The 15199-nt window shown below is 45.8% G+C and overlaps 1 protein-coding gene across 1 annotated transcript; it reads right to left on the bottom strand.

The window, feature by feature from the left end:
* Positions 1–1252: 1252 nt before the first annotated feature.
* On the bottom strand, positions 1253–11661 carry LOC104640134 (aldo-keto reductase family 1 member B1). Its single transcript, XM_075757485.1, has 10 exons — positions 11382–11661; positions 10407–10574; positions 9766–9882; positions 8377–8454; positions 7867–7989; positions 4359–4465; positions 4151–4232; positions 3508–3591; positions 2629–2711; positions 1253–1878 (listed from the first exon to the last, which is right to left on the bottom strand). The coding sequence occupies exons 1-10, from the start codon at positions 11445–11447 to the stop codon at positions 1836–1838; spliced, it is 951 nt and encodes a 316-aa protein (XP_075613600.1). The 5' UTR covers positions 11448–11661; the 3' UTR covers positions 1253–1835.
* Positions 11662–15199: the final 3538 nt, after the last annotated feature.

Raw genomic sequence — 15199 nt, forward strand, 5'->3', positions numbered from 1 at the left:
CAGACATTGATTCCCTCCTCCTTGTGTTGCTAGTTAACCCAATCCTGTCTGTTCAACCTATTGTAAATTATTCTGACCAAAAATGCGTTGCATGTAAAGTCTGGCCTTGGTGATAATGGAAAAATTTAAGAGCAGCATATTGAGAAAACACATTTTCTTATTTTCAAATAATGGTTAGTATTTATCAGAAAGAAACATTTTAAGCTAGCATGACTCCTTAATATCTTTTTATCAGTACCAGCAAACAAACCACTTACTTTGCAAATAGTTCGAGAGCAACTGCATTCATGGTACATTTTAACCTGGCTGAGTTCCCTTTAAGGTATGCTATTCCATGCAGTTACGGGTTCAGAATCCTACCTTATGTTTACCATTTAGGGGTGGCTATGCCTTACAGTTCTGGTGTCTCCCTTCTTTCATCTGTTCAGAAAGAACCCCCTTTCTGCCAGGCCTACACAACCTCCTTCAGAGGCCAGTTCACATTAGGTCTACTCAGACCTTGGAAAAAATTTACAAGAACATGCAAGAAAAATCACCCCAAACTAGCCACTGTTTTTACAGTTGCCCAAATGCATTTTGTGAATAGTCTTAAGCAGCTCTCAGAAGGCAACAACTGTAAAACCATTATCTGCAAGTATTGTGAAAGCCACAAAAAACCCAAGGGACAAACACACCTCACATGTCAAAATTTGGGTATAAGCTTATTTTTCTGTCCTCCCAGAACAAAGTAGTAAGTTTCCAATCTGCTAGCTCATGACGCAGGATTTCCTTGGAAACCCATTTTTACTATATTTGCAAATAGTAACTTGTACAAGCAGAGAATTCTTTCCTGCATCATGCCTGCTGGGAAACAGCAAGTTTTCTACTGCTAAAACAATCCCATAGGATGTTGCATAGGCTTCACATCTTCAATGGAACGAGTTTTTCTGCTAGCCAAAGTATACTACCACTTCAGTAAAATACAGACTGATTTAAACATTAGTATATTAGCTGTCAGACATACCCAAACAGCTCTCTAAAGAGAGGCTCAAGCAGACTCAATGGCCACAGGTTCACACTCAGGTGTTCTGTATGCGCACTAGTATGAGAACAGCAGCTAGCTAGCTAGCCATAAAGAACTTAACATTAACAGCAGATTTCTTGGAGGACAATACTTTTCCTTGCTTTTGTGTAATCTCTAGAGACAGCTGATAATACAGCCACTCCAGCATTAGTACCATTAGAACATTACTGAAATAACCATCTCATTACACACAGTAAAGAAACTGTATTTTATTATAAGCAAAACCAGCTTTTATATCACCAAGAAACCAGGACCTATACACTTTTCAAAGAGCTACCCATGTAGAAACTGCCGTACTTCAAAAACAAGTTGTATTTCCAATTAGAGAAAAAAAAGCATGGAGCATTACTAAAAGAAACAAAACCAAACCCAAAAGTAATTAGAAGAAAGCAGACCTCATTAATTATGTAGAATCTGCCAATATCCTGGTCCTTCCAGACTATAACAGTCACTAGCTCCAATTCACAATATTCCAAAATAAAAGTGACTTGTTCAAACTTTCTCAATGTCTTCTGCTTACCAATTCCAGACATCCAGTTTGGCAAAGACAAACTACTAGTCCACTCAGTGTGTTCTTCAGAACCATTTTAGCATTTCGTTCTTCCAAAAAAGGAAAACAACACAAAGTCACCTAGTACATATACTGCATCTTTGTCAGGGGGGAAAGAAAAAGAGGAGGGAGTGTCTGACGCAGTGCGAAAGCTGTGTCGACAACTCATAGGCAACAGCAGAAGCACATCAGAGAAGTCTGGAGAAAGGCAGGAAACTATCTTCAGTATTCTGCATTGAAAGGGTAGTCCTTGTGAGTTTTGCACCTGAAGGAAATCAAAGAGGAAAGATTACTTTATGTCCAAAAAATACTATATGCAGCTGGAACCACTGCAGAGAGCCACCAAGGGATGAGCTGAACTGTATAAAAGAGTCAGTTTGCTTCTGTTTTCCTTGGTGATGTGCTGCATTTGTAAACAGAAAGATTGAGTGCTTTCTGTTTGGGCTCTAAGCATTTTTGAGGCAATGCAACCTAGATGCTTTGTAGCTAACTAATTCAAGGTTTTGCTCTTAAAGGCCTTTTTTGCAGCCTTCCAACAAAGAATTAATATCTGGCTTTAGGCTTCCAGATTGCAAATCCTCATGTTACTTTTTGAACATTCACTCACTTTCCCAACCACTCCTGAAGAACACACAGTCAGTTTTTATAATATACCTAAAGGTCATGGCAGAAAGACAAAATGCCACAAGCAAAGTTAAATATATTTGAGTCTGTATCATGCTCATTTCTCCAATATGGACAAAAAAGTTATGAATAAGAAGCCTCCTGTTCCAATTCCAGCTCCAACAAATTCTTGGAGACCGAACTGAAAATGAACATGGTATGTTTTATTCTCATCATGATCTGGTTCATAACATGAATATTTAAAATCTTCTGCAAAGTTATTTTGAGCATGACTCCTTTGGAAATTGAGTGTGCATACCCTGAATTTCAACCAAGACTAGTATCTATAACTTCATATACTAAACTATAACATACTGATAATAACTTGAAAAAAGCCAACACTACCACTTACGTGCTCATTGCACAGACTCTCCAGTTTCTGTTAAAGCTGAGAATGGTTGCCATCTCCTCTTTAGTCAATTCAAAGTCAAATACCTAACAAGAAAAACAACTGGAAATCACCTCTTTGATCAAATCAGAGATTGTAAGCAAAAAAAGCACAAAATTAAAGAACAATTCCACAGTGTAGGGGTGCTTGTTAGAATAAATTACTGCTTTGTGAAGGTGGGGAAGGAAAAAGATGGCTTTCTGGATTTCTAAGACTCCACTAGCTGGAACAGGGATGGAGGTGAGCAGGAACAGGTAGGAATTAAAAAACCTCAGGTTGCAGTTACATGTGCCAGATGTTTTAAGAAGTTTGGAGACCACTCAGTGTTGCAGAATGCCTCCATCCTCCATTCGGAGGAGATGCATCTTTCTGTCCTATTCCAAAGAAACATCCTGTTCCACCCTATGCAACTAAGTGTCTTCCAAAATACTATTGCTTGTTCCAGTCAAGGACCACTGAATAAAGAGCAGCAACACAATTTATGGACACCAGGACTATTTTCATAACAGTGCTTGCTCCACATAAGCCTTTTGTGGTGTGCTACTGCACTTGGGTGCTGAGTGAGCTCAGTCAGATGACTCCTTCACATGACATAGAAGGGGAAGCATCACATAACATGACCACTGAGATTATCAGCATTGTGTTTCCAAAAGCTTTGTTCACTCTGGCTCTACAACTGTAACCTTAAGTTTAGCCCTCAGCAGACTGCAAGTAAACAGAAAGAGCCCAGTTCTCTTGCCCGAGGACTTAGGAAGGGTGAGAAAGGTTCGCTGCTTGCTCTGCAGGGAGAAGCCATGCCATCCCTGAACACACCATGCACCCCACTCACTCGTAGTCACTCACCTTGAAGTTCTCCACAATGCGCTGTGGTGTGACAGACTTGGGAATCACAATCACGTTTCTCTGGATGTGGAACCGAATGAGAACCTGCAGGAACAGACCACTGAGTCAGAGAGAGGACAGCCTCTGCTCTGGAGGAAGCAGAGCCTGTTCCAACAGCTGTTTGCTGTAAACTGTACAATTCAGTAGAATTAATCTATTTCTGCAGAGCTGCATTTCAAATCATACCTAAATTTTAAGCAGCACTTTTTGAAATGCAAATAGAAAAGTGGTGGTGCCGCGCATAGATGGCCTCCTTTCTCCTCTCCCATCCAGTTTAGCAATACTCAGTTCCTTTCCTTCCCACTTAGACTTCTGGTAGGCTATACAACGGTTTACTTCTCTGCAACAGGACTTCAGATGGGAAGACTGAAACATGACAGCATCTGAAGACAAGTCAAGAAAATGTTTCTTCTTGATGGTCAGAGCACCCTTGCAAGCATGCATTGAAGGCCACGCAGTAAACACACCTGCGTTGCTACTTAACACCACTGAAGAGCACCACAGGTGACAGGGAACGAAGTGCCAGCCTGTCCTTTACATTGTCATTAGCTGTCCTTTCTGCTGCGTTACAAGAAGGGGTACCCACTGTGCAGCACCAGCATACCTGTGCTGGGGTTTTGTTGTGCTTGGCTGCAATCTCTTTGATCTTGGGGTCATCCAGAAGGGAAGGATCCTCTGGCTTAGCCCTACACCAAGGGAAGATAGCAACAGAAATCTGTATTTAGATGAACCATTGATGGTGCATTTACTGTCTCAGCGCTCCAATCATAATCCACACTGGCTCCCTCTCAAATTGCAAGGCAGCCCCTTACCATGGCCTGTCAGGAGAGCCAAGGGGACTGTACGCTGTCACAGCAATCCCTTTGCTGTGACAGTACTTGATCAGCTTCTCCTGGGTAAGGTATGGATGACATTCGATCTGCCAACATAGGAGTACAGAGATTGACAGTTATTTACCTGCTTTAACATATTCCAGGGATTAGTTCTTAATCAAATCAAAGGCTGATTTTTGTGTAATATTACGCCTCTGTTTCCTGTATGCCCCCACCCCCTTTCTACTCTTTTTAGTAGTTTGCCTTGCAGTGAAGGATCCAAGGACTGTAACACCACTCCTTAAAACTTTGCTGATCAACATAGTCTCCAACACATGCAATAACCACCTACATAATTGCTTAAATGTGACACTTTAGTAAAATGCATACACAAGAGAACTGTAAAATCGTAATAGGATAGCAGACCAGGAAGTACAAAGTTCTCTGTTCATCCCTAATTAAACATGCCATTATGTGGGTTTTTTTTTTTTTAAACAACTACCACATTAACTTCAATACCAGTATCATTCCATTGGTTTTTATTTGCTTTGTGTCAATACTCATGCTGAATACCTCCAGTCTGCCAACAGTAAGAATGGCTAACTGCTACAGATTTTAGACCTTCAGCTTACCATCCGTTAGACTTTTTATGAACACAAGTGTATTTACCATGAATTTCCGTAAGAGTATCTATGTAACATATTACAGACTCCTTAAAAGTAGATCTGTATTCTGGCAAAATTATGCCCAGATATGCAGTATGAAACAGGAATTATTCATGTGTCAGGAGGTAGTGAATGAACACAAGTATTTGGTACTTTGCACAGAGGGACTGTCAAGATAGTTACACACCAGGGAGCACTACTTTTCTTTCAGCAGGCAACATCAAGAACCTTTTAACTACACTGTCATTTGAGCCTTCTGCAGCCTGCTGCTGCATTCAGAGGGAAGTCCTTGGAAACTTGTGCCACTGGCAGGTGGAGCAAGAGTATGCAAAATATGGGATCAGTTTACAGCCTTGAGTGCTTTATTTGTGGTTCTAGCTGCCTGCTGTTATCAGAAATCTGCATGGCTGTTTCCCTTCTGGGGTATGTTGGAATGGCAGACAACAGGACATGCAACTCAGTTTTTGGGACAGATTATACATATTTATTTTGCTTCAGCAGCTCCAGAAGCACAGCTACTTGAGTAACAGAGCACCTGTTACTTTCTCAACTATTCAATAGGTAGAATTTACATGATATAGTGAGGCAAAGTTATCCTTTCCTGTCCACTGGCACTCAAAAAAATTTCTGAGCTACATTATCTAGTCTTATGTTTGGACTAGGATGAAAAGCCTAGGATGTACATATAGCAAGTATCTGAAGTACTTGATCATTATCACACAGTGTGAATTGCAATAACTTAAGAGCCAGATTTCCTTACTGAACTAAGTACTGGTTTCATTGCAGTGTAATTACTTCTTCGCCAAATTAATTTCTCACCACAAATGAAAACAACATGCATACTGACTGCACTCAAATTAAGAATGGAAGTGACACCAAATACAGGTGATTACTGGATCACAACTGAAACACCCACACTGAGAACGTGTTTTCAGGAAGCACTATCACTATTACACCAACCGGTAAGTGTTAATAACAGGCAAGCTTTCACACTTGCAAGCATTTCTTCAGAAGCAGTAAGTTTTGAAGGATAGGGACCAAAGACCCATTGCTCTGAACTTAACTTGGTTATAGTAATTGGAGAGTTTGAGAACATTTTCAAGCGTGAGAGATACAAGATTAGTGACTTCTATGCAAGAGACATGGGTAATCATCAACTACGGTGATAGTGGCAGTGAGGTGTGGCAGATGTTGAAAGATAAGACTTCTACTAAGTATCCTAAAAGTACATTGGGTCAGATAATGAAAGTGCACAGTAGAGAATTATGAAGTTTGCACTTGTCAGAATGTTTCAGTTTTACGTTGAATAGACTTCCAGAGAGCAATGCTATTAGCTTTCTGAAGCTACCACAATAAATTAATGAGTTGTGTAATCAGGTATCAATAACTGAAACTGCAGTCCTTCAAACACCATAGCAATCAAGAACAAGTCTAGACAGACCCCACAGGGGCTTATCCTGGGACCCGTCCTCTTCAACAACTTGTACCAGGCTATAATCTTGTCAAGTTTGCAGGTGATGCCAAACTGAGGGAGGACCAGTCAATACATTCAAGGGTAGGGCTGCCACTTCAGAGAAACTCACTCAGGTAGGAAGAACAGGCCAACAAAAGCCTTATGAAATTCAACAAGGCTGCACACATAGCCCTGCACCTGGGAAGGAAAAGCCTGACAATAACACAGGCTGGAGCCTGACTACCTGTAAAGCACTTATGCTAGAAAAGACCTAGGGACCATAGCAGGCTGAGCTGAACATGACCCAGTAGTGAGCCCCAGCAGCAGAAACACAGGCAGTAAGTTGTAGGAAGTGATCATCTCCCTTTACTGAGCACTTGTCAGACCACTTTTGTAATACTGTGTCCAGTTTTCCCCTTTCCCAGCTCCCTCAGTAGAAGAAAGATTGGCAAACTGACATGAATTCAGCAGAGGGCCACCAGGATGGCTTGGGAACCTGTTGTATTGGGAGAGGCTGAGGGAGCTGGACTTGTTCAGCTTTGAGAAAGGAAGGCCTCAGGGTTCCCACCAGCAGCTTTTCACTACTTAAGAGAAGGTCATCCAAAGAAACCAAGCTCTTCAGTGGTGCATGGTGGGAGGACAAGAGGCAACAGGCATAAGTTAAAACTTGATATAAGAAAACTCCCTCCTCCACACCCTTAAGGCACGGGTCATGCAGTGGAGCACACTGATTAAAGAAGCTGTGCAGTCTCCATCCCTGCAGGTTTTTCAAGATGGATAAAGCCCTGGGCAACCTGGTCTGATCTCACAACTGATGTTTGAGCTGTAAGTTACAGCAGATTATCTTCCAAGGTCTCCTGCCATCTGAATTTTCCTAAGACTTTATTCAAGGGTTGTCTATATACCTGGATACTTGCAACTACCTACCTTGCAACTCCATTTCCTCCTTTCTCCCAACCCTCATTAAGTCTGTAAGCTGTCCATAAAGCATGTTCCTGTTCAGTTCCCTCAGTCAGCAGCAACAGAAACTGGCCTCTCCATGGAAGAGTTGCAAAAGGGTCATCCAATTCTCTATTAGATCCTCATATATATATACACACACACTAAGTCTTACTCCACCTCAAGGCAGTTTTAAAGCTTATTTAAGTTCACCCACATCCAGTCCCAAAAAAGGGATTCTGGAACTGCTCCTTGCCAGATTTCTAAGCAGTAGTGCAGAAAGTCCATAAAAACCAGCACCTTGTGCATCCAGTAGTTAAAGGACAGGATTGAGAGAACATGCTGTGTCTACTCTGTTCTCTATTAGATTATTTCATACTAAGTTCTTAGTAATCCTTGAAAAATAAACAATCAATCCCAAACATTCACCTGCAGTCACTTTTCAGCTTACCTGGTTATTTGCAGGTGTGTATTTCAGCCCTGGCTTGTTCAGGATTCTTTCAATCTGCTCATGGTTGAAGTTGGAAATACCAATGGCTTTTACCAGACCAGCATCCACCAGCTCCTCCATGGCCTAACATAAAGGGGATCAAAGTCAGCATCTAGTATACATGACAGGGCCTGAAGAACATGTTCTTCTTGATATGGCTTATTTCCTTCATGAGAAGCACAAGGTAAGCATTTAGATTTGCAGAGTTCAAATCTGAGGAAAAAACCAGAGTACTAGTATATTTGTGCCACATCTCCCATTTCACCTAGCTCAAAGACACATTCTTTGAGACTGTGCAAATTCACAGCAAGTTAGAAGTGGGAAATAATGATACCCAACAATTCCCTATTGTATCAGTGACTCCTTCTGAGTAGTTCTGCATACATGAGAATTTAGACTGCTGAAGGTAATGAAAGTGGAAGAGATTGCTGAAGGCACAAGACATGATTCTCCTGCTGTGGCTGAACTTACCTCCCATGTATGCAGAATATCTGTGTTGCTGGGTATTGACATGCCTTTGTCATCTGTGGGAAAGAGCTCCTCTCCTGCCTGTCAGGGAGAAAGAAAATGCTTGAAACACTCTTTGGTGGGAAGTTAGGTTAACACCAGCTGAAGTCCACGATACCATAAACTCCTGGTGCAGGATATACTGACACTTATTACCTACATTGCTCAATCTTTTCTTTTGCTTTCACACGGGATTATGGCATTTCTGCCACTCACCATCCCAATAAGGACAGGAACTTCTGCTGGACACAACAATGTCCTCTGGCTCACCAAAATACATATGGGGAAACATAACTCTCCACTTGTAGAATTATAGCCAGTTTAGAAGTTTATTTTCCATATTACATAAATAGATAATTCTTATGAGGATGTAACAGAGTGCTTTATTAAAAAGTGTAATAAGGACCCCTTTTTAAGGTCCTATTAAAAAGTATAATAGGACCTGGAACATGTCCAGTCTATGTTGGACCAGATCTGCTGACAAGTCCTTCACAGGGAGACTCATTGTTTAAGTTGCTGGCACAGGGAATGTTAAAACAGCCTGTGACCAACTTTGTTCAAAACCAGTTGCTTTCTAGTGATACATTATTACACCACAACACATTTTCACTTTGCTAGTTCCTTCCATATTAAACTAATTTTAAAAATACAGATGCTATGAAAAGCAGTTGATCTCAGAAGCAACAAGTAAAAAGAAGATTTTGATCAGGCTCTAACAGAAAGACTAAGCTTAGAAATAGTCAAACTGAGACATCAGTTCCTTTGCATGCAGTCAGAGTTAGGAACTAAAAAGCTTCACCTTTTGAGATCCAAGGTCTGTGGAACACTAAGGCTCCTACAGCAAAGGTCAGCTCAATCTGTACTGTATTAAGGACTCACTGATTAAAGACAGAAATGGAAGACAGAAATATTCTCTTGTTCTGTGATTCTATAACATGCATAGGAAAGAATTTCTGTCAGACAGCAAAGCACAGCCCTCCTTCCCGCAAAGGAAGAGCCACATCGTTGTCAGTTGAGCATACTTTGGATTTGTAAAAGACAATGTATAGGCAATAATCAAAAGTAGAGCAATATAACTTAAGCTTGCAGCAGGGAAGCCCACCCCTAGTTCAAGGTCTATCTCCTCCATGATCAAACGTGCAGAGGATGCTGTGCAAGCAGGAACCTCAGAGTTAGTGATCAACAGCCTGGCTCACATGACCAGAGTAAAGCTGAGCACCAGAGCAGTGCTGGTACGCAACAGACACATGATGATCTGTGTCAGTTGGTGCAATTACTGGGCTGTAAAGCCACATAGCTCTTCAAAACTGCCAGTCACAACAGACAAAGCCAAGGGCATTGCCATTACTGTACCTTAAAACCAAGAGGCCAGTGGATGAGGTAGAGATCCAGGTAATCCAGCTTCAGGGCAGCAAGGGTCTTCTGGCAGGCTCCCTTCACTAGAGGCTTCTCATGAAACGTGCACCACAGCTAGAGACAAAAAGCCAAGGCACACTGTGACCTCTTGGGTTAAAGCTCTTGGAACCCTTCTGACCTGTTGAAGAGAGGGCCTGTCTCCTTTGGAAGGTGATGTGGAACTAGGTCATCCTACTGATTTTCAAACAGGGCTTGCTCTGTGAGCAAGACAGGCCTGTGATACTGTGGGCAATATGTGCAAGTGACAGCACACATGACTGTCATGGCAGACAGCAGATATAGTCTGGTTCCATTAAGACTTTGCTTAAAAGCCACCTACTAGAAGGTCAGATACCACATGGAAGAGGATAGCATAACTTCACACCAGGAACAGTTCACGGCATCACCCATGTTAGTGGCACATACCCTACATAATTCTCCATACAGAATGGGGCAAAGTATGAAGCTTGTCTCAGGAGTGGCCTAAGTGATGTTCTGAGGTGTTCCATGCTGCACCACAGAGTGGGAAAGTCAAGAACTGGGGAGTTACTATGAAAAAACCATATGGTTCCTGGGATCCTATACCACCAGATCCATACCTTACTGACAATGAAGAGGTCCTCTCGTTTCACAACACCTTCCTTTATTTTCTGCTGGATCCCATCCCCAACTTCATTTTCATTTTGGTACACATAGGCACAATCAAAGTGACGGTATCCAGCATCAATAGCAGCCATCACTGCAGCTGTTACTTTCCCTGGTGGGGACTGAAAAAGGTAATATCCAACAAACTCTAATATATATCAAAGATTTTTTTCCTGCCAATATAAAATTAAGGAAGTTACCCCACCCAAAGCAATCCACCAATTAAAATAAGGCAAAAAACACTACCAGCAACAAAAAGACTCCTAGTTTTCCCTGCAGCATTCTTAAGTCTGTATACATCTCACACATGGACTCCTGAGCTTAAAGCCAGCCTCCAGCCGTTCCTCTGTCACCCCACTCCCAGGCAGGGCTCAGCCCAACAGAGCTGAGGCCCCAACACCAGGGCAGCTCTCCAGGGCCAGACCAAGGCCTCCTCACCTCCCACACCACTTCTCAGAAGCCCCCAGCAGCTGCCAGCACAGGGGTTCAGCCCAGCCGAGGGCCCTCATCCCAGGCCTCGACGACTCACGTCCCCAGGCAGAGCCCTGCAGCAGCACAGGAGCTCGGCCTGCTGCGAGGGGGGAGCGAGAGACCCTCGGTGCCAAACCCCACAGTTGGGTTACCGAGAGAGGAACCCCAGCAGCGGCCCAGCCAGGGTATCGGTGGCGCTGGCAGCGCTGCACCCGGGCCCGGGATGACTGCTGGGACGGGCCCCTAGCCGGGCCGAGATCCGATCCTGGCGGCTTCAGCTGCGCCGGCAGAGGCCGGGCCGCCCCGGCCGCACTCCCTTCCCTCCCCAGCGCGGGGCCGGGGAAAGGGTGCCCGTCCCGCACGGGCAGGGCCAGGGCCAGGCCCGGGCTGGGCACCGCCAGCCGCAGCCGCCCTCCCACCGCTAGCGAAAGGGAGGAGACCGCCGCAAACTGCGTTACCTTCCATGTGCCCAGCCCCAGGATAGGCATCTTGGCCCCGGTGTTCAGCTGCACGTAGGTCGCCATCACCCCCCGCACCACCAGAAAGCACCACCACACCAGCTACCGGCCCAACGCCTTTAATAGCGGCCGGTCCCGCCCCGCCCCGGCGCGACGCGGAGGGGGGGATGGCGGGGCGGTGCCTGCGCTGTACCCCGGAGCGCAGCTGCGGGGTGGGGGCCTGGGCCTTGTGCAGACCACGGCGGGGTCCCGGGGTGGCCGCTGGGGGTGAATGAGGCCGCGTCTATGAGCCCCGGTGTCGGGGTGAGCGTCACGCAGTGACCCCAGTTGTGTCAGACGGTGCTCAAACCAGGGCTGCGCTAACTTCACGTGAAAGGCGTTCAGTGCGCGGCCCCCGCACCTGGCTGGTAGCCCTCCCACAGCACCTCAGTCCCTTGATGTCACATCTCAGCTGTCCCCGGGATGGGGATGACAGAGGGGACATGAGGCAGAGGTGTCTCCCTGCACCCTAAGAACTGTTTGCAGGTTGTGAGCCTCAGGCCAAAGAAGGGCTGAGCCCTTTGGCTGGAGCAGTGCATCCCATGACAGGGATGGTGGCCTGGGCTGGTCCCCCTCGATGCTGTGTGCTGATACAGTGAGATGGCTAGAGAAACCTCAGTGTGGGCTGGCTTGTGAGGGTGGGGAGAACCTGTTCCCTGCTCTAGATGAGACAAATGCAGCTTCCACTTCAAGAAAAAGTGAGCTGTGGCTTAGGAGTGATTTAGGATAAAGTAAGTTAAAAAAAAAAAAACCAACTTTGAATGCTTGGAGAGGGTTTTTTGAAGTGTTTTGAAGGTCGCAGAAGAGGAATGGTGACTTTTTAATGAGTGATACAATGATCAAATTGTCCCTCCGTCTTTAGGGAGGTGCTGAGGGCATTTCAGAATAAAATACACACTTGTAATCATACGTGGTAGGTGGCCAGTAACCTCACATCAAAAACTCTCTTTGAAATATTTGCAGACAAGCGTATGCTGTTCTGCTGAAGAGGTCGCAGCACAGTGGAAAAAACCAGACTTGCCTGGGAGGCTTTGCAGCTTACACGTGGAGAGTTTCTTCAGGTGCAGCGTTTGCTCTGGGTGCCTCTCCCACGGCAGAGGCCCCAGCTCTCTGCAGCTTTCTGTTTTTTGCTCCATTTAACTAAGGGCGGGCAAGGTAATTGGTTTTCCTCTTTAATGTTCCTCCTATTTTGTATCAGTGCCATCAGCACTGTCCCCGGCAGGATGTGTGGTGTTTTCACTTGGATCACGAAACTGTTACATAACTCGGTACTTATCTCTTACCGTTTGGGTTTGGTTTTCCCTGGCGGTTTCTTGTCGGGGAGATGTCTCCATCCCATCACAAGAGGCTTCAGGCAGAAGGTCTGTATTTTTGCTTTTTTGCTGTTGGCTCTTGTGAGTGGGAGACTTTCCCCTCACAGCTGCAAGGCAAGTCGGCTTTGCCCTCTTTACCTCTCCCGAAGGCCCTCACGTGGCAGCAGGGCCTTGGGGGAAGAAGAAGTGCTGCACGTGTCACTGGGTGACAGCCAGCATGGTAAATCATGCACGCTGTGTCCTTGACAATAACACGGCCAGCTGTTTCTTTACAGTGAGCACTGTCAATGAGGAACTGTGTGGGGCAGGAGGGGGTTTCTTTTTTTTTTTTTTTTTTCTTTCTTGATCTGTGAGCAAGGTTTTTGCACTGAAACAGGATGCATAGAATCATGAGTTTTTCATTGTGCTGACTTTGCATTTAGTAACTGTAATTTCACCACAAGTTGTGACTTTGGAGAGAAGCAGTGTTTGGTACGTGAGAAGAAAAGAGCCCAAAATAATGGAAGTGGGTATGTCCTTGTGGAATCAGTCTTTACTGGCAGAGACCCTGTGCCCCGCTGAAAAAGCACAAAGGAAAAGTAAAGGAAAAGTAAAGGGGTGACAGAGTCACAAGGTGCGATCATCTCAACTCGTAATGGGGAGAGGTGCGGGGGTCTGCAGCTTTAGGGGCACTGACAGATACAGGCGTAGCTAAAGCCAGTGTTTTGAGGTGAAGGCACCTGGGTTTCAAGCTCGAATCCCACAGGAGAGCAGTGGCCTCTTTCTTGCTCTGAGCTCACATCAAGGGAGGACCATATCTTGGTGGATCTCCTGTTTTCTCAGAGTTAATGAGGCTTTTTGTCTTTGCACTGGTATTTGCCCGTTAATCCCATCTGATTAAAAAACATGCCCTGGGCACAGCCCAGTGTTGAGGAAGCGTTCAGTTACTGGGTGGGAAGGGCAAGTTAAGCCTGGCAGGAGAGACCTGGGCAGGAGGAAAATGTGAACTGAGCCAGGCCGGTCAGAACTGGTTCCAACCGAGTCTGAAACTGGTGCTGCTTCCCCAGGGTGATGGAGCTCCAGCCATGGGAAAAGGCCATGTTGCCCCTTAAACCCCCTGCCAGGGGAAGAGAGGGCAGCACCTCACCCTGAAGGGGCCTGCGGCCTGGGCCACCCCCACTGGGCAGTGGCAGCCCTAGGGAAAGGAGCCCTCCTGCCCGGGAGCACTAAGACACAGTAAGCAGGTTGGAGTGGTAAAGGGAAGTGTCAGGCACCCAGCCCCATCCTCCGAGCTGCCCTCACCTCAGGGAAGGGATTGGGATGGACTGGGTGTAATCTGTGGTGAAAATGGGGGAAGCAGAGACGAGGACAGGGAGAGGATTGATGTTTGGCCTAGACAGAGGCTGAGGAAGGGGGGAAGAAAGGCATTTACTAAAGTTTATTTTTCTGTGTTCTTTTTTCCCCCCTCAGTACCTGAATCAGTGGAATGAAGTTTGTGTTAACTGGCGATGAATCCGCTTGGATTGCCCCGAGATGAGGTTTTGCCTGGGACGGTAGCTGTTGGAGAATGCATGGGATGCCCAGCCCTGTCATGGCCCGGAACTGGAGTAATGAGAGGGAGTCTGGAAGGAGCCATGAGCCTGTTCCTGGGAATATGCAGTGGTGGAAATGGTGCAGCCAGTGTGTGTCCAGAGGTGAGTGCAGACAGTGTGCAAACACCTGGAGAAAGGAGGGACCTGGGGAAATGATTGCTGGTCGGGAAGGTGGTTGGGAAGAGGTGGACAGGTGCTTCCTCCAAACCCGTGCCCCAGTGGCCTGGTGCAGTGCTGTCTCCACGTGCAGGATCCAAAAGCACTGGTGGGGGAGCTGCAGAGGGGGTGGCTGTGAAACTTATGAACAGAGGTGTGCTGCTGTGATGCAGCTGTGCGGTGGGGCTTGCTATGTGCTGCAAATGGGGCTTCAGAGAGACCAGGACTGCTTAGCAGGGCAGGGGAGTCAGGCTGATGATCTTTGTTGGAGTAATGTGCATTAACAAGTGCTCAGGATGATTAGAAGTCAGTAATAGTGCTGAACTGGCCAGATGGAAAGCTGTGCACCAGGTAGGCCAGGGTGCAGCTGCAGGAGCAGCGAGTGGTCTTAAAGTGATTGGCTTATAGGGGGACCTTGGCACCTCTGGGAGGAAACTGAGGACTGATGGCAACGTAAAAACAAAACCCTTTCAGGAAGCCTGAGGTTAAGCAGACCTGTGGAGATGGGCATGCTGCTCCCCAGAGTGTGAGCACTCTCTCAACAGTCCTTTGCTCAGAGTGAAACTGCAGAAATGCTGAACACTTGCAGCAACTGGTGTCCCTGCAGTGGCTGTCTGTGGTGGTGCCGGGAAGCCGGAGCAAATGGGATATAGTTTTTGTCTTGGAAGAGCAGAGTTCTGGGGAGTTTGGGTTCTATGCTACTTGTAAGCACTCCCCTGCACAAGGGAGGAAGACTTTA

Source organism: Balearica regulorum, chromosome 1, assembly GCF_011004875.1.
Source record: "Balearica regulorum gibbericeps isolate bBalReg1 chromosome 1, bBalReg1.pri, whole genome shotgun sequence".
NCBI classification, from domain to species: Eukaryota; Metazoa; Chordata; class Aves; order Gruiformes; family Gruidae; genus Balearica; species Balearica regulorum.

Coding starts and splice junctions, on each gene's coding strand:
- LOC104640134 (XM_075757485.1), bottom strand. CDS start 11,447: ATGGCGACCTACGTGCAGCTGAACACCGGGGCCAAGATGCCTATCCTG. Junction 10,575..11,381: donor TGGGGCTGGGCACATGGAAG/GTAACGCAGTTT, acceptor TACCTTTTTCAG/TCCCCACCAGGGAAAGTAAC. Junction 9,883..10,406: donor ACCTCTTCATTGTCAGTAAG/GTATGGATCTGG, acceptor TTTTGTCTCTAG/CTGTGGTGCACGTTTCATGA.